Below are 19891 nucleotides of genomic sequence, written 5' to 3' on the forward strand. Positions count from 1 at the left end.
TATAGCATTCTGGGAATTTTAATTTTATCCTATTGGACCATGAGAACTATTGAAGAATTTTGAGTAGAGAAATAATATAGTCAGATTTAGGAATATTATTCCGGTTAGCAGTTTACAGTACAGACCAGAGGTAGACAAGAAATGAGTGTGTTATTTAGGAGACTCTTTTAGTAGTCCAAGTAAGTGACGTTGTAATAGCCAAATAGCTGTGGGATTACAGGGGAAGGATGTGGATTCAAGAAATATTTAGAAGGTAGAAGTCACAGGACTTAGTGTTTGTTAAATGTAGGAAGGGGTGGAGGATACATAAAAGTGTGGATTTTGTTTTCAATGTATTGAAATTTTACAATGTGTGTGCACTTCACAGAGATTACCTCATTCAAACACCATAGCAGTTTAATGAGGTAGATACTATAATTATCCCATTTTACAGGTGGGCTATCTGCATCTTAGAAGCTATGTAACTTGCCGAGGATCTGACCTAATAAATGGTAAATGAGGTTTTAAACCCCAGCAAAATGATCCAGAGCCTGCATGCTGAGTTATGATGCTAAACTGCATCTTCTTTGTGGTGCCTTTTCTAGTGATGGCAAATACAGGACCAGGAGAGTAACTTTGGGCAAGGAGATGACTATATGCCAGGAGAACAAAGGTCATTTCCATTCCCATATACCATAATATGTAGCTATATAATTTATAAAACTAGTTTACGTTGCTTTTTTTTTGATTTTTAAAAAAGCTCAGCTGATAATTCAGCTGCCAATATTACCTTGAAGCAGCTTGAACATCTGCAGTCTAAGAATTTAGAATATCCACACTAATGAAAGGCTTAGATACTGGGCTTTTTTTTTTTTTTTTTTTCCACCTGCCAGTGAGTTGGCAGTGATTTCAGAAAGCAGCCACCCCATGCAGGAGAAGATGGTCCCATCTGCCCATCCAAAGAGCATCTTCGTGCTCAGCCTGGAAACCTTACCTTCCAGCCCAAGTGCAAAGAGAATAACACTGCCTCTTTTTCCTTCCTTAGCTTTCCAAATGCCTCTTGAGAAGTCTTGGACTCAAAGCTGTGCTTGATATCCATCTTATCCCAGGTTACCTTAGGTGAAAATACCATAGTGGACACACAGTGGTTTAACCTTGACCCTTTACACTCTGTGGCCTGTTCCCAACATTGACCAGAGTGTTATAATTATCTTATGTTATCTTAGGTGCCTCACTCCTGATGCGGAAGCTCGTCCAGATATTGTAGAAGTCAGTTCGATGATATCAGATGTCATGATGAAATATTTAGACAACTTATCTACATCCCAGTTGTCCTTGGAGAAGAAGCTAGAACGGGAACGAAGACGCACACAAAGGTATTTTATGGAAGCCAACCGGAACACCGTCACATGTCACCATGAGCTGGCTCTTCTATCTCACGTAAGTGCAAATATTTCAATCTGTTCATGATGCACTCCAATGGGCTGTCTGAAGTTGTTCATGCTTGTTTTAAGGAACATTCATCAAAAAGTTAGAAAAATAGTTACATGCAATATTTCAGTAGTATAGTTACATATTTATATCCATTTCTGTATCTTATACACAAATTAAAATAATTAAATATAACTGACCTTCCTAAGAATGAATCCATAATTTATTGTATTTTTGCAAAAATCAGAGGTATCACAAAGTTCTCTTAGCGAAGTTTAAGTTACAGACTGTAAAATTAGCAGTGAATACTTATATTTAATTTCTTTAGCAATCTGACTGCAACTTTTGGGAATATGGATGAAAATGTTGTGAGTTAATTCAGAGAAAGAAATAATATTTGCCTTTAAAATTGTTCATATTGGTCTTTGCAATTTCTTTCATTGCCGTTTGTGGTATTAATAATGTTGCCATGCTTCAAATCAGAATATGTCTTATTTTTCTTGCCAAGAACCTTTAGATTGTTTTGATATTTAAGTATATTTCTGAACATTGCTTGGAAAAGAGATGCCAAAGCTACAAATGTCCACATGTGCAAGCGATGGTGCCAGTGATGCTCTTGTTGCTGTCTCTTATTTTCTTTCTTCTGTGTCTTTGTTGCAATCACGATCAATGTTCTGTTGTTTGCTCATGCTTTGGGCCTCCACCCAATGGCGACCTCGTAAGGGGACTTTCACCCTTTTTTTTTTTTCCCTGTCCTGGGGGTGGGCCCAAGGCAATTGGATCATAAAACTCTTTCTTAGGGTACCTGGTCATTAAATTCCTTCCCAGGATCCTAAGGACCTGCTCCATCTCAGCTGGGAAAATTAGGTAAGAAGTTGGTCTCAGAGAGGCAGTTCTGATTTCTTGAATAACAGTGTTTCCAGTGAACTGCTTTCTGAAAAGAAGGAAAGTACTACTGTTTAGTGGGTTTGTCTTCAGGTACTTGGAATCCAGAAGTTGAAGACTGAATGCAGTTTTCATTTGGAAAGGAAACTCTTTCATCTTCATTGCCTTAAATGCTGAGCCTAGCTGTAATTTTGCAGAACACTCCATGATGATTATTTAAGTTATATGTTTATGTAAAGGAGCATATAACTTGGAGTTATAGCCCTTACTAAACACAGTTAAATCTCAGACAGGGAGTTAGAGCTCACTTTGCTTTTTATTTTACTACCTGACTTAATAATAACTAGGCAACAATGCATCATTCTATGTATGTCATGTTGCATTCTAAATAGAGTATTCCTAGTAGACTAAAATGCAAGAGATTTAGCTATTTCTATATATCTTAGGTATTTGGGGCCTTCTATTATTAAGTTCTGCACTGCAGAGCTACTTAGCTAATTTCCAGTTGTATGTGAAAGAGTCATTTCATATTAGATTCGTGTGGCTGATGTGGGGCTGAGTGGCATTAGTTTACAATCTAACAGCAGAAAGTCTGTTATCTTTAGCAAAACACCTTGAGAAGGACCATTACTTATCTATTTATTTGTACTTCTCAGCTTAAAAAATTCTTTATTATGGAAAATTTCAAACATTTATAAATGCAAAGATTGCTTCCTGTACCCATCCCAGCTTCAACAGTTAGCTATTCAGGGCTAATCCTGTATCATCTCTATTCCCACCTGCTTCCTTCCTTCCCCAGATTATTTTGAAGTAAATCCCAGATACCATATAGTTTCCTCTATCAGTATTTCCATATGTATTTGGAGAGTCATTTTAGCTATAGAAATATAGTTTTCAGGCTATCGCCAGGTAAAATAAAGGGAAGGCTCTGAAGCCAAGGGAGGGATTTTAATGTTCCAGAGGTTGTATACTCATCTGTAAATTAAGGGGTGGAGGATATTATCTACCTCAGAGGGTACTAGGATAAATGAGCTAATGTGTTTGAATATATTGCAAGACTTTAAAAGTGGCGTAAATTGTAAGATAGCATCAGTTATATAAATGAGCATAGCTTTTGTTAGAATAGTTTGTTGATGGAACTTGTTAATCTAGTGCTAACTTGTCCAAGTAGTCTCTACATTAAATCTTTATGTCAGGCATACAGTTAATGCATATATATTAGCACCTGCTGCTAGCCAGCCTCAGTGCCCTCATTGAGCATTCAGGTTTTTATGGACCATACAGAAATGCTTTACTTCAAAGCAAAGTTTATATTCCTGCTTTAAATAGTCATACAATACTTTCTCCTTTCGCACTATTTTAAGTCTACTGATATATTTTCATTTCAAGGTTAACCAAATGTTAACTAAAAGGAAAAAATGCAGCTTTATTAAAGAAGCACGAAGGAAGTATGATTGCATTTCATCAAAAGACAGTATGCAGTTAATTGGCATTTTTTTCGCTGGGGACCAATTATTATTTTTAAAAACTTACATCTACACCATTGCTGCAGAAAAATTATAGGTTTAAAATTTTATGACTCTTTTTTCTTAAGCAGTATTATGATTATCTTATTTCAGATATACTGAAATGTTCTCCCAGGTCAGTTATTATCAATAATGCAGTTACATAATCCAGTGATAAATTATAGTCAAGGGAAAGAGAAATTAGTGGGTTCAGTAGAACTTTATGAATTCCCAACATCAATAAGGAGATCCACTGTGAATTACTGAAATTTTGCAAATTAGTGGGTAAGCAAACAATTGATAAGAAACATTAAAAGTTTCTATTTCATGGGCAAGTATTCTATTTACTTTCATATTTTAGTCTATTCTTAATTATGGCAATTTTTATAGTGGCCTAGTAAAGGTAAGTACTAATATGTATTTTAGAAGGACAGAGAAGTCTTCACTAAAAAGTTCACTCTGCGTGCTGTGGTTTACCCACTATGAAAGTGAAGCAAACCTTTCTTTTCGAAGAATGTTTTCTGATTCTTATAACTTAAAATAAGAGATCATAAGGAGAGCATAGAGTTGAGAATGATAAGAATCATGCAGAATAAAAGGAAGTAAAATTTTAACTTAAATGTGTAATAATTAGAATATTGTCATGTAGAGGGTATTGTGGCATCATAGTAGTGAAAATCGTGATCCATGTTTTGGCACTGTTCACAGTGTAGTGAACACAGGGAATCATTACCCTTTCGATCTTATATCCCAGGCAGAAAAATCAAAGACATTTCTGAAGAGTCTACTGCTTATATCTTTCCCAACAAATACAATAATGTGTATTAAAGAAATTCAGCCTGAGAAAACCTGGAGAATGAATGGAAAACTTCAATTCCGTTAGAATTATTGGGATTTTGTAGAGACAGCTTTAGACTAATATTTAAATGGGTGAAAAAAGCATATTTCTAAGTGTACAAATGGAGCAGAATTGAGTGTTCCAGGGAGACTGAAGAGAAATCATGAGAGAAGCATGCTCTCAGTGCGAGACTTGGAGGAATCACAACTACTTTTCCAGTGAAATTTGACAGGAAGTTTATCTTCACCACCCCCTATTTAAAGGCTGAGTGATGATTTCTTTTTACTAGTTTAGTAAGTTTGTTCAGTTTGGAGAACTGCTTTCACATCTATAACACAAAGAGAGAAAGATTGAAAATCCCTGTGGTATATAATTAATAATGAAGGAACAAGGATTTGTTGGATGTCTTCTGAATGTAAGGCATTATGTTTGGTATAGTGAAGTTTATAAAAAAATATAAACAATGACCCCAGTCATGAAGTAGCTGATAATCTACTTGGAAAGACAAGATAGATGTGCATATGCAGGAGGAACTTTCTAATGATTCCGAACAGTTTGGGTAAATAAATGAGATAAGGGAGGGAAATGAATTAATGAGGCCTAGGGAGGAGGATCTCAGAGCCAAACGAAGATAGGGTCTTGATAACTAGATAAGGAAGTCATTCCTGGATGGAAAAGAATAACGTTAAGTGCAGAAATTCCAGCTCAGCTCACTTAATACTAAGAATCAAACTTAGAAATGGATTTGTTTTATGTTTTAATTGCACAAGGAAAGGGAAACCAGGAGAAGTTAAAAGACTTGTCCAAGGTCATCTAGCTAGTTAGAGACAGCCCCAGGACCGAAAACTGGGTCTGCTGATTTACAATGCATATTTTTATATGTGTAGTTTGAAAAGCCTGGGGAAGTAGGCTGGAGCTAGATGATGGATGTTTGTGAATACCTCATTAAGCTGTTTAAATTAAATCCTGTGGGTAACGTGGACTAAAACTTTGAATTTCTCCAAAATACCTAACAAGCAAATTGCCAAACTATGAACTAATTCTTTCTTTTTTTTTTTTTTTTTGAGATGGCGTCTCACTCTGTCGCCCAGGCTGGAGTGCAGTGGTGCGATCTCGGCTCACTGCAAGCTCCACCTCACTACGGGCTAATTATTTCTTATTGTACATACCTGCTTTTTAATGTTTTTTACCCCCCAGTGTTTTCCATTCCACTCCTCTGTCCTGGTTTCTGTCTTCTCTCTTTGAATACTCTTGCTCATTTTCTCTTCCATCCCTGGCCTTTTAACTTTAAATGTTCTGCCTCTCTTGCACTTCCCTTGGTCTCCATCTAGTCCCATGGTATTTCATTTCATATGAATTTGGGTAAAAATTGGTGTACAAGATGGAAACTGTATTTTCTATAATTATATATCATTTTGTTTTGAACCCCTGTTTGTGCTGGTAGCAGAAAATGGTAGTAGTAGTCAGGATCAATTATATCGGTCTCTTTTGGTCTAAAAGTTTTTTACCGTCCCAAGGGTTCTCTTCTCCATGCCCTCTTTTGAAGATGGCAACAGAGTACAGGAGAAAGCTTAAGCATCTCCATGTTGATGAGAGAGGGGCAGGGGCTCTGGTCTTCTTCTATTGGCCCTTGCTGAACTTAGACGACATGAACCCTGTGATTTTGGGATGCTGACCTCTGTCCTTATTAAACGTTTATGGCATCTGTAACTCATGGCCTCTTTTGTCATCATGGTTTAAACCCAAGGAATTACACATGATGCCCCAACTCTCAACTTGGGGTTACTATTTTTGATGCTCTGAGGCTTGATTGTGACTTTCTTGGCATTCTTAGTTTAAACAGCCTACTCTGTGGCCCTCAGTGCAGTGATGACCAAGTGAACTCACCTGCCAGCCCTAGAGCTGTCTTCTACATTGGCACAAGACACGTGGGGGCTTTGTATTCCCATCCACACCACACACAGCCCATGGGGAACTCACTGGCACTAGGGGACCCTATCTCAGCCCCATCAGCTCCAGTGCCTTCTTCATCCTTTTCTATTCTTCTATCCCAGGTGCCTACAATGCAATTATTCATTCAACAAGTATTTACTGAGTGCCTAATAGGTGTCAGGCACTATGTGTACAAAGTATACCACAGTGAGCAAAATAGACAAGGCCTCTGCTCTCATGGGCCTTATGTATATAGTGTTATGATGATCATGAAGCTTCTTCAAAGCTCCCAGTCTTTTCTGTCTGTGCCCCAGTTTCCCCCTCAAACTCTCCGTGTATCTCCATCAACAGCCCAGCTCTAATCCCAAGGTTCACATCTGCTGGAGTGGATGTGAGAAGGAAAAACAAGGAGGCTTGCACTTGCTCTTTCATTTTCTCTTCCTTCTGGCAGGCTCTTATTTTGAGCTCCAGAAGAAATTTCCAGTTCCCACCTTTCTGCCAGAAGCTACCCTTGCATCTATTATATCCTTCTTTTTCTCCAGGTATTCTTTTCCCCTATCTTCTCCTGGGTCTATAAATCTCAGCCTCATAAACTTATCTTAATAGTAGAAGAAAAGAGCTCTGGAGAAGTGCACAACATTTTCTGCGAAGGCAAGATATGTTGGGATGTGTTTCACAACATAATTTCCACACCCATTTGCTGGAGATCACCAAAGCTGCCTGTCTGATCTCAGTCTCTCTGTGTGCCAGACCTATATTTTGAACCGAACATCACCTGCATGTCTAACAGGTACTTATGCTCGGCAAGTCCACAATGAACGGATTCTCCTCCCTTGATCAGCCATGTTCTGTCTCCTCATATCACCTTAATTGTAAGCTTGACATCTTCAGTTCACACTCTCTAAAATCCTGTATTCATTTTGTTAGCAAGCTCTACTAATTCTGTCTTTGAAATGTCTGACAAATCCATCTTATCCTTTCAGTTCTCATTCTCATTATCTTGCATTGGATCATTGCAAGATCCAACTTTCTTGTCTCTAGTTTTTTCCTTACCTCTACCAAGTGATTCAGTCAGTATATCACCTCTGCACTGTCCACTAGGGGCCATTAAGGAATGTGTGTACTGGGGGTGGGGTGGTATAATTGTTGTTTATCACTGTTAGCAGCCAGGGATGCTGATATGTCATATACATTGACAGTCCTGCACAAAATGTGTGAAACAGAACCAGCAGTAGATACATATTCAGATATTTATTGCAAGGAACTGGCTTACATGATTGTGGGGACTGACGAGGCAAGTGCTAAATCCATAGGGATGGTTGGCAGGAGGAGCAGGCTGGAAATCTTGGTCATGGGCTGAAGCTGTTGTCCACAGGCTGAATCTCTTCCTCATCTCAGAGATGCCTCAGCTCCAGTTTGGAGACCTGCCACCTGATTAAATCAGTTCCATCCAGATTATCGGGGATCATCTCCTTCCTTTAGCCATCCTCCACATTCCTACCCAAACTATTTTCCAAAAAAACATATCTGATCTTGGTAAATTGTTTCATGCTTAGGACAATAAGTAAATGCTCATGTAGTGAGTCCTAAAAATTTTGTCTAAGCTTTTGGTGAATCTAAAAAAAGATTCCTATGATGATTTGATATTGCCAAAGAGTCAAAATATGGCATACATAAGTGTCATCTTAAATTCTATCTACTGTGGAGGACCAGGCTGGTAGAGCAATTATTAGCAAATATTATTTTTTAAATTCACAAACCGTTCATAACTTCACTTCTTTGTTATAAAATTCTTACTGTAGTTTTCTAATCTATGATTTTTAGCAGACATTGACAGATACTGATATTTTTCATAAATTCTCAGATGTCTTTAAAGTTGAGCATATAAGAATTGAACAGATATGTAAGCATCTAGATTCTCTTTTTTTAATGCAAATTAGAAAAATGTGCCATTTATTTATCTGGGTTGCTTTATTTTTATTATACCATATGTCATTTACAATTGCTGAGCACACCACTAAAGGCATATGTCTGCAATCCTCTGCTAGGAGATTAAATTAAGCCATGTAGAAAATGATGTGTTTTTAAAGGACAATATTTTTGTGAACATCTTTGCTTTTATTGTCTGGTTAATTGTTGACTGAATTTCTCCCAACCCTGTGAAAATGCTACAAGTAATGATGTAGGAAGAGAAATATTAGGAAAAATCATGACTTGTTTTGGAAATGTTCTATGCTCATTATGTTATATGAAAATAAAGCAATGCCTTATAGGCTCCCTCACAAATACAGACACAATTCTCACATCGACACTACAATTCTCTCTTTTTTATTGACATATAATTTACATGTAGTAAAATGTACACATCTTTAGGTGCCTAGTTCTGGGGCTTTTGGCACATGTGTAACCCCTACCCCAAACAAGAATCAGAACATTTATCTCACCTCAGAATGTTCCCTTAAGCCTCTTTCTATACAATTCTCTGCCCCAGGATGAAGACTGGTGATTTCTGTCACTATAAATTACTTTTGCCTGTTGTTTGACTTCATTTAAATAAAACATGTGTTCTCTTTAGTGGCTGGCTTTTTTTCCATGACAAAATATCTATGAGATTCCCCCACATGGTGTGTATTAGTAATTTGTTCATATTGCTAGGCAGTGTTAAATTATATGACTACACCATAATTTGTTTATCTGTCCTCCTGTTGATGAACACTTATGTTTTCTCCAGATTTGGAATTTCCTAAGACTGTTGAAAACATATTTACAAAAAGACCCATACAAAAATATTTATAACTTTTTTCTCTTAGATAAAGACCTAGAAATAGAATTTCAGGGTTATAGGTAGTTGTATGTTTAACTGTTAAAGAAAGCACCAATAGTTCTTCAAAATTGTACTGTTTAACACTTTCAGAAGCAGTATATGAGAGTTCCAGGCGTTCCACATCCTTGCCAATATTGGGTATTGTCAGTCTTTCCGATTTTAGCCTTTGCGGTGTAATGGTACTTCTTTCTGGTTTTAGTTTGCATTTTCCTGATGATCAATGATGTTGAGCACATTTATGTTTGATTTTTAGCTATTTATATATCTTTGTGTGTGTGTATGTGTTAAATATCTGTTCAAATCTTTCACCTGTGATTTTATTGGATTACTTGTCTGTTTTTGTTGATTTGTAGGAGTTCTTTATATATGCCAGATAACGAGCCTATTGTCAAACATATGTATTGCAAACATTTTGTATAGTCTATGGCTTGCCTGTTTTTTTTTAATTAATGGCATTTTTTGGATAAACAGAAAATTTTAATTTTGATAAAGACTTATTCATGTAATTGTTTGTGGTGGTCAGTGTTTTTTGCCTCTTTGTGATGAAATTATTGCCTACCCCATGGTTGCAAAAATAGGATTCTTTATATTTTTGTAAATGTTTTAGACCTATGATCCCTTTTGATTTAATTTTGTGTATAGAATAATGAGGAGATTGACTTTTTTTTTTTTTGGCCATTTGGGTATCCAGTTTTTCCAGCATCACTTCTTTAAATGTCTAGTCTTTTCCCATGGATTTTGCTAAGCATCTTTACTGAAAATTGCTTGACAATATATATGTAGATCTATTTACTTTTTTCTTTGTTTATAGATATTTTTAAATTTTAAATTTTAAAGTTTTAATTATTATGGGTACATAATAGTTGTACATATTTATGGTGTACATGTGAAGTTTTGATACAAGCATAAAATGTTTAATGATCAAATCAGGGTAATTGGGGTATCAGCGACCTCCAACATTTATCATTTGTTTGTAAATGAATTGCATTCATTTAGTTATTTTAAAATATACAATAAATTATTGTTAGCTATAGCCACCCTATTTTGCTACCAAACACTAAATCTTATTCCTTGCGTCTTACTGTATTTTTGTGCCCAACTGTTCCTTTTTTATCACCTCTCTCCTCTCCTCTTCCCAGCCTCTGGTAACCATTATTCCACTCTTTATCTCCGTGAATTCATATTTTTTAGCTCCCACATATAAGTAGGAACATTTTGTATTTCTCTTTCTGTGCCTGGCTTATTTCACTTAACGTAATGTCCTTCAGTTCCATCCATGTTGTTGAAAATGACAAGAGTTCATTCTTTTTTATCACTGAAAAATTTCCCATTTCTTTATCAATTCATCTGTTGATGGGTACTTAGGTTGATTCCAAATCTTGGCCACTGTGAATAGTGCTATAATAAAAATGAGCATGCAGATATCTCTTCAACATACTTATTTCTTTTCTTGTGGATAAATACCTAGCAATGGGATTGCTGGATCATATGGTATTTCTATTTTTAGTTTTTAAAGGAAACTCCATACTATTCATTATAGTGGCTGTACTAATTTACATTCCCACCAACAGTCTGCAAGGGTTCCCCTTTCTTGCAGATCTATTTCTGAACTCTATTCTGTTCCATGGATTATACATCTCTTCTTAGACCAATACCACACCGTTTTGATTTTTGTGGCTTTTAAAAAATGTTTTAATTTTAATTGGCAAAAAATTATATATATTGTATACAACATGATGTTTTGAATATATATACGTTGTGGAATGGTTCAACTGAGTTAATTAACATATGCATTACCATACATATGCATTACCACATAACACATACATTACCACACAGTATAATTTTTGTGGTGAGAACACTTAAAATCTAATCTCAGTATTTTTCAAGAATACAATATGTTGTTATTAAGTATAGTCATCATGCTGTGCAATAGATCTCTTGAACTTATCCTCCCATCTAACCGAAACTCTGTATCTTTTGATATTGTAGCTTTTTAATAAGTCTTAAAACAAGCCCTGTAAGTCCTCCAACTTTGTTGTTCATTGTCAAATTTGAATTGGGTATTCTAGGTCTGTTGTATTTCCTTATTAATTTTAGAATAAGTTTGTCAATTTCTTCAAAAAATCATACCTACAATTTTTATTTTTACCCTTTGTTTTAACATGGAGAATCTTGGCAACATTTTAAAAAATCAATCTTTTATTTTACTTATTCAACAAAATTTATTAAGCATTTATTCTTTCCTGGGACCTATTCTAGTATTCTCCTGATACAGTAGTGAACCAAACAGCCACAGACTCCCTCCTTCATAGTGAGGAAGACAAATAATAGATAAATAAAACTATATTTAAGTGCTATGAACAAAAATAAAGGAAGGCAAGGTAATAGAAAGTGGTTGTAGACACAGGGAGACAGGCTATTTTAAACAGGGATGTCAGCGAAGGGCTTTATAATTACATAACATTTGGGCAGAGACTTGAATACAGTTGACCTTTAAACAATCTGGGTTTGAACTGCATGAATCCACTTATACATGAATTTTCTTCTGCCTTTGCCACTCCTGAGACAGCAAAACCAACCCCTCCTCTTCCTCTTCCTTGTCTTCAGCCTACTCAATGTGAAGATGACAAAGACGAAGACCTTTATCATGATCCACTTCCACTTAATGAATAGTAAATATAGTTTCTCTTCTTTGTGATTTTCTTAATAACAAGCTAGAGAAAAGAAAATGTTATTAAGAAAATCACAAGGAAGATAAACTATATTTACCATATGACACATCAAGTATGTATTAATTGTTTCTGTTATTGGTAACGCTTCTAGTAAGCAGTAGGCTATTAGTAGTTAAGTTTTTAGAAAGTTAAAAGTTATACATAGATTTTTGACTGCATGGAGGATTGGTGCCCCTCACCCCCATGTTGTTCAAGGGTCAACTGCACGTTAAAGGGATGAGCTCTGCAAATATCCGAAGGCACAACATTGGTAGCAGAAGGAGTAGCATGCCCAAAGATCCTAAGGTAGGAGTGAGCCTGCCAAGCTCAGGGAACAGCAAGGAGGCCTGTGTGTCCAGAGTGCGGTGAAGCAGGGAGAGACAGTTGGACATGCGGGTGCCATAGTCCCTGGCATGCACTTGAGTGATATGAGTTCTGAGCAAGCCAAGGTGGCACCACTAGGCTTTAAAATGATATAGCTGGCCGCTGAGTAGGAATAAACCACTGAGAGCCAAGAATGAAATCAGGGAAATTGGTTAAGAAGAGATTGCAGTGGGCCAAGCAAAAGACAATGGTGACTCTTTTTCTTGACCTTTAATTCTTTCTCTACTGGCATTTAATCAGTTTGGAATTTTGACAACATGTGCAAAATGTGCAGTTTAACAAGAACTTGACCTTTCCTTATGTAACTCTGTTAATGAGGTTCTAATTTGTGTATTTCATTCCTGTTGATAACCACTCATTTCTAATTCCATACTCTTTAATTCCTTAAGCATTGGTAAGTTTCAATGGCATTGTTTTTTTGAGAAACAAAAAATTTCCAGTGAGAACACATGGACACAGGAAGGGGAACATCACGCTCCAGGGACTGTTGTGGGGTGGGGGGAGGGGGAGGGATAGCATTAGGAGATATACCTAATGCTAAATGACGAGTTAATGGGTGCAGCACACCAACATGGCACATGGATACATATGTAACAAACCTGCACATTGTGCACATGTACCCTAAAACTTAAAGTATAATAATAAAAAAAAAATTTGCCCACTTAATTGTTCTCTGTACATTTTCCCTTCCCTTCCCTTCCCGTCTTCCTTTTTTGAGATACAGTCTCACTCTGTCACCCAGGATGGAGTGCAGTGTTGTGATCTTGGCTCACTGCAACCTCCACCTCCCATATTCAAGCAATTCTCTTGCCTCAGCCTCCTCAATAGCTAGGATTATAGGCACCCACCACCATGCCTGTCTAATTGTTATATTTTTAGTAGAGACGGGGTTTCACCATTTGGCCAGGCTGGTCTCAAACTCCTGACCTCAAATGATCGGTCCACTTTTGGCCTCCCAAAGTGCTGGGATTACAGGCATGAGCCACCATGCCTGGCCCATTGTTTCTTTCTTTTTTTCTTTTTTTTCTTGAGACAGAGTCTTGCTCTGTTTCCCAGGCTGGAGTGCAGTAGTATGATCTCAGCTCACTGCAACCTCCGCCTCCCAGGTTTAAGCAATTCTTGTGCTTCAGCCTTGCGAGTATCTGGGATTACAGGTGCCCGCCACCATGTCTGGCTAATTTTTGTATTTTTAGTAGAGACCAGGTTTCACTTTGTTGGCCAGGCTGGTCTCAAACTCCTGACCTCAGATGATCTGTCTGCCTCAGCCTCCTGAAGTGCTAGGATTACAGGTGTGAACCACCACGCCCAGCCCCCATTGTTTCTTTTAAATGTTAAATAGAATTACCTGATCCTGGCCTCATTTGAAATGCTTTTAAATATATTGGTATATACATTTAGTTCTATTGACATGTTAGTCTGCTGTCTCAGAAAAACATGGTGGTCAGTATTGTTGTGATGGACCAGATCTTCTGCATTCTTAACAAATGATAATTTCAGATTATGACATTGTTTTTCTTCTCCTCTTTGTTAGTATTATTCCTTCTAGAAAACCTGCATTTGAGTTAAAAGTGATAGAAAATCCATTCATTTCTGATGCACTACTAGGTTTGTTATGGGATAACAGTGAAACATTTTTAACCATAATAAATTTGATACTGGATTTTTAGATTGAATTGTAATGACCAATTTATTCCCTAATTTATTTAATTTAATCACAGCTCATTAATATGTAATAGTGCTTTTAAGAAGTTCTAATTAAGATAGTATCATAATAATGAGATCATAACTATGTCATGACAGTAAAATTTTTAGCTTTGTGTAAATATTTAAGAAGTTCAAAATAGATAAGATCCAACCGAAAGAGAATATTTTCTTTATTATATAATCCATATAAATTAGTTATTTTTAGGGTCCCAAAACACCAGTTTTTCTGGTTTAAATTTAACTATTGCTCTCTTAACTATATGTGGAGAATGGGAGAAGGGAAATTCTTCAAGATTCCCTGATGAAAATAGACGATGTTACCATCCAAACCATTTTGGGAAAGCTGGACACAGTGGTGTGCCTCTGTATTTCCAGCTACTCAGAAGACCGAGGCAGGATGATCCCTTAAACCCAGAAGTTCGAGAACAGCCTGGGCAACATAGTGAGAACCTATTTCTAAAAAATAAACAAAAACTAACTTTCAGGATCAAAGGTGGAAAGATTTCCATCTACCACTGGGGTGGGGGCGGGGTGGGACCAGGCTCCAGGCTTATTTCATCAGCCCACCTGTCTGATGTGGCAAAGCCAAGTCTTCCATAGGGAGGCCTGGAGAAAAGGTTCCTATCTCACCACTACAGTGAGCAGTTCACTCAGCTATGGTCTAGTCCACAAGGTTCCTTAATCATCTGACCACACTGGTTGATTTTTAAAAATATACCTTAAAATGTAGGAACTAAGTTTATTTATAATAGTATGCAATCAATGGCCTGTCTCCTAGTTTGAATTTTCTTTGTGCAATCATCCGTGAAAAGCATAGAATGCGGTGCCACTGATAAAAGATCACCTCAGCCGGATGAATTTCTAGCACCTGGTAGCACTAAATTGAGATATTTAAGGGTACAGTTTATTAACAAAACAGATGGAAGAAACTGGGTAAAAATATACCTAATAGAATATGAATATTTCAGAACACAAAGAAATAGTGTATTTTTTAGAGTTCTAAAGTAAAGCATCTATGGGATATAGTTGGTGTTATGCTTTATATTTATTTCTTGATTTTCTTTCTCTCCTAAAACTAACGTTCTGGCAATTTAAAAAAATTGCACTGATTTTAATAAAATAGATGCCCTTAATTTTCCTACTGTAGCAGTTAATTTGGGTAATGTCAGTCTGTTACTGTTAGAATTGCTATTCAACTGAAAATGTATTATGATCTGCTGCACACATAAAAATATTACATTATAATGCGCAAAACCGAGCTAAACATAATTGTGCCTATACTAGCGTGGTGACAGGAAGCATCTTCTATAATGGTGCTGATTTCCATATCAGCGATAATTTTATTGTCTGATTTGCATTGTATTCTCCTTGCTGCCGTACTGATATCCAGAATGTGTCTATCCATTCCTAGGATAGATGCATGCAGATGCCAAAAAAATCTAGTTAACTCCCTCTCCTACTCCTTGAAAAATCTTCGTAATTAGAAAGTGAAAAAGATGATAGCAGCCAAATTCTGTCTCCAAAAACTGTCTTTTTTCTTGCCTAAATCCCTTTAATGGGTTAATGTACTTGCTGGATGTGTCTTCTGAGGACAACTTAATGGCTCAACTATTTATTGAGCCTTTGCTATGTGTAAGGCATTGTGCAAAGCACTGAAGGATTTAAAACGGACTAAAGTGCCCCCAGTTCTTCAAGGAACAATTTTATAAAGAGCTGGATACTCAAATACTCACAGTGAAAAACTCCAGAAATCACAGTAGGGAAAATGTGTGGCATATGGTTTATGGCAAGGTCAAAAATTATATCAATTTTTTTGAAGCAAAAACTGCTGCAAGGGACTGTTATAGAAATGTGATTTTTTTTTTTTTTTTTTTTTTTTTGAGACAGTCTTGCTCTGTCGCCCAGGCTGGAGTGCAGTGACACAATCTCGGCTCACTGCAAGCTCTGCCTCCCGGGTTCATGCCGTTCTCCTCCTTCAGCCTCCCGAGGAGTAGCTGGGACTGCAGGCGCCCGCCACCATGCCCAGCTAATTTTTTTGTATTTTTTAGTAGAGACAGGGTTTCACTGTTAGCCAGGGTGGTCTTCATCTCCTGACCTCATGATCCACCTGCCTCAGCCTCCCAAAGTGCTGGGATTACAGGCATGAGCCACCATGCCTGGCCTAGAAATACAAATTTTAAACCAAAACTATCCATCTATATTATCATATTTTTATGCATACAGAGTCTGAAAAAGCATCTCTCTCAGACTGTAAATTCCCCTTTATCAGAATTTATGCAAACAGTCAATTACCCATGGATGAAATTTTGGCAGTTACAAGTGACTATTGATTTATGACCCAATTGGTTCTTGGGTTTTGATTGCAAGTCCAGCGTTCTTAAGTCTCGTATTGCCTTTTTCAGTGGGGACTCCAGCTTCTCCTGACTCTTCATTTGTTTAAAGAAAATGTTTTCCTCTGATGTTTTATCCATGACTGTTCTTAAGAGAAACAAAGCCTTTGTTAAAGTTTTACTAGTTTTAGAGATATTCGAATTCCAGCATCTTAATTGCATCGACAAAATTAAAAGTTTTCTCAATTCAAAAATTCTCCTTCATCTTTTTTCAACCTTGGTAACGTTGACACATCTTGGGTGTAAAGTCCTTAAAAGATTGCAGATGCCAGCTGTGGTCTTCAGGATAGGGTAGAAGATGATTTACTTAGAATAAAAAAGGTCATAAAAGGAAAAGGCCTTGAATTGGGTTTTTACTTCTACGTAAATTTCTAATGACTTCAGTTGAGGATAGTTAGAGGAAGAAGGGTTTTGTGGTTTGGGACCAAGAAAAAAGGTATGCATGGAAGAAGTTGAGTTGGTTTTGCACTAAAGTTTTGAGCCTTAGAAAGAGCTCCTGGATTTGGTATCAGGGGTTGAGTGTGGCAGAGCTGAGGCTGGCCTTAGAAGCCCCATACTAGCCTTAGGCATTGGAAAAATTTCTGAGTAGCATATATCTTTTGCCAGAGAGCGGCCAAAGCATTTCCCATCTCAGGTTGTAAGTTAGCCAACCAGGGCGGACCTCAGAAGCAGAAATTAACAACTCAGAGTCATAAAACAGTCTTTGAACATTGGATGTACTAATTATGGAAAATCAAAGTTAAAATACTCCTTCACCTGCAAATTAACTTCAACAAAACAAGGAGCTTGGTGAAACTTTGAAGAATCACTGAAAAGAATCTCAGGGAAAAGAAAGAATAAACAGCAATTGATCAGACAGTTTGCAATGCGCAAATGTTTTTTATATTTTAAAAATCTTTTCATCTTACCTGTAGAACATAAACATATAAAAGTTTTTAGAGGTTTACTTCTGATTCTAGTTATCCCTAAGTTCTTAGGTTTTCTTCATCTGCAAATTCTATTATTATGGAGTTTTTAGAAACCTGTGCCTTGGAGCTGTGTCATTTTACTGTAGGAAAAAAATAAAAACACATAAATCTGAAATAAATAAGTCTGTCTCTCAAATGAGCATCGTTGGAGCCTTTTTAGTCAAGAAGTGCTAGGTAATTTGCGACTAAATCATCTTGGACACAATTCATAGAGGGAATTCTTTCCCCTTCAATAAATGCACCTTTTTCTTTCTTCTCACACTCTCTGCCTGTTATCCTTTCCTCCATCACGGCCTTTCTTTGTCTTTTTGTCTACCTGATCTGTAGCTTTACTTTGCCAGCACTGTTTAGCCTCACGGCCTAAAAAGGCTCTTCACACTTGCTGCAAATAGTCCCCATACAATGAACATCTTAGGAATTGCTTGGGTAAAGAAACAAGTGGTAATTTTTTACTGATTCATAGTCGTTCCTTCCGCACGGTCTTTTTCTTAGAAAAATGAAAACTTCCAGCATTAGTGGCATTAATTAATTAATTTTTATTGACCCTTGAGACATAATTTTTGCAGTTTCTAATACTATTATTTAGGGAAATGTGGAATTACACAACCAGATTGATGATTTTGTAGTGCTATCATAATGGAAATGCATCCATCTGTTTTGGAGGATTCAGGAGGACCCTGTGGCTAGTTCTGCAGAGAGTGTTCAAGCCAGGCAGTAGTGTTAGAGTCCCAAGTGGTTTGTAAGTTCTGTTCTCTGTAGCTCTTCTTTTTTTGGAAGACCTTGCCTCTCACTCTCCATGGCCTGGCTTTGTCTGCTACTAATTTTCCTGGAGTTTTGAAGAGAGTAAGCCTTACTTATTTTCAAAAATATTTGCTATCAAATATTTTTGAAAAAACTTAAAGGAGAGAAATTTCTCCTAAATTAATATAGTCTATTTCTTAAAAGTTCATTCCCAACCCCCGCCCCGCCACCCGCCGCCCCGCCACTGGGTTGTATGGGCCTTTTCTACTGAGCACTCTTGCCACTTCCATCCTTTTTGATCCAATGTAGCTTATAGACCTGCATCTTTTTGTATTTATGGACTGAATAGATTCTATAACAGGTGTATAGGTGGAACTACTGATGCTTCTTCTGCATCAAACATTTATATTGATATTTGAAGCAGTTAATATATGTTCTAACAAGATTTAGGTCCTATAGAAGGAAGGATGGAGAAAGAGGCTATGAAAAACTGAATTTTTCTTTCCAGGAGACCTTTGAGAAGGCAAGCTTGAGTAGCAGCAGCAGTGGAGCAGCCAGCCTGAAAAGTGAACTTTCAGAAAGCGCAGACCTGCCCCCTGAAGGCTTCCAGGCCTCCTGTGGTAAAGATGAAGACAGGGCCTGTGACGAAATCCTATCAGATGATAACTTCAACCTGGAAAATACTGAGAAAGGTACTGCTAGTGGCGGTGTGTCAACATGAATGTATTCTGGACTCCTTCCTGATTCAAGACTCATTTGCTTTTTTATTGTTTTTATTAATGTACAGGTACATATTCAGAGGTAGATGATGAATTGGACATTTCGGATAACTCCAGCAGCTCCAGTTCAAGCCCTCTGAAAGAATCTACATTCAGTAAGCTTTCTTTTATCAATTTGCTATTTGTGGGATTCCGGAAGACAGTAGTTTGGAAATCATACTTGAGTCAAGCAAATATCACCATATACATAACCCAGTGGTTTGTTTTTCAGGTACATTGCTAATTAGGACAGATATGTCTGTCTCTCTGACAGAGCCCAAAGGTTAGCCAGCACAGTGGTTTTATATTTTCTCAGCTGTCAGATGAATAGTCTTATTATTTCTACCAGCAATTTCAGGTTCTAACTAGAGAGTCAAGATATCTAACTTGGAGACAGCCAAATAACCACAGGAGTAATGGATATGACCTTTTATGAGCCTGTTGGTTAGATGAATTCAAAGCCTGTAGAAGAAATTGGTCTTGGTGTAGACTAATTTTTGTGCAATTTTATTTATATAACTCTAAAGGGATGTGTTACATTTAAAACAATAAAATAAAAGAAATTTTTTTAGAGTTATAAAAAATATGACCTATAAATTCAGTCCATAGTGTTAATCTTGACACTTAATTTAAAATAGTAAAGAAAATAGTCATACTGGGATATGGGAAAGAAAAGGAGAAGGTATATTTAGATAAAATTTAAAGATTATAAAGAGAGATAGAATCAAATACATGGAACAAACCTGAAACTTAAAGAGAAGTTAAAATAGAAAATGAAGAGAAACAATTTTTTTAAAAAAGAGTAAGTTGATAAAATATTAAAAACTTTAGATAGAAA

The 19891-nt window shown here is 36.8% G+C and overlaps 1 protein-coding gene across 7 annotated transcripts in view; it reads left to right on the top strand.

Annotated features, from left to right (window-relative positions):
• NEK10 (NIMA related kinase 10) overlaps window positions 1-19891 on the top strand; it is a 248764-nt gene that overhangs the window by 164895 nt on the left and 63978 nt on the right. For 6 of the 7 annotated variants that reach the window (XM_058442270.1, XM_032162265.2, XM_058442269.1 and 3 more), the window contains 3 exons: window positions 1206-1419; window positions 18804-18987; window positions 19083-19169. In XM_058442270.1, the coding sequence (XP_058298253.1) occupies window positions 1206-1419; window positions 18804-18987; window positions 19083-19169 (485 nt within the window). Of the gene's footprint in view, window positions 1-1205; window positions 1420-18803; window positions 18988-19082; window positions 19170-19891 lie in introns of those variants that run through there. The other variant, XM_058442274.1, reaches the window with a different exon arrangement.

This window comes from Hylobates moloch, unplaced genomic scaffold (assembly GCF_009828535.3).
Source record: "Hylobates moloch isolate HMO894 unplaced genomic scaffold, HMol_V3 SCAFFOLD_8, whole genome shotgun sequence".
In the NCBI taxonomy this organism is placed as follows: Eukaryota; Metazoa; Chordata; class Mammalia; order Primates; family Hylobatidae; genus Hylobates; species Hylobates moloch.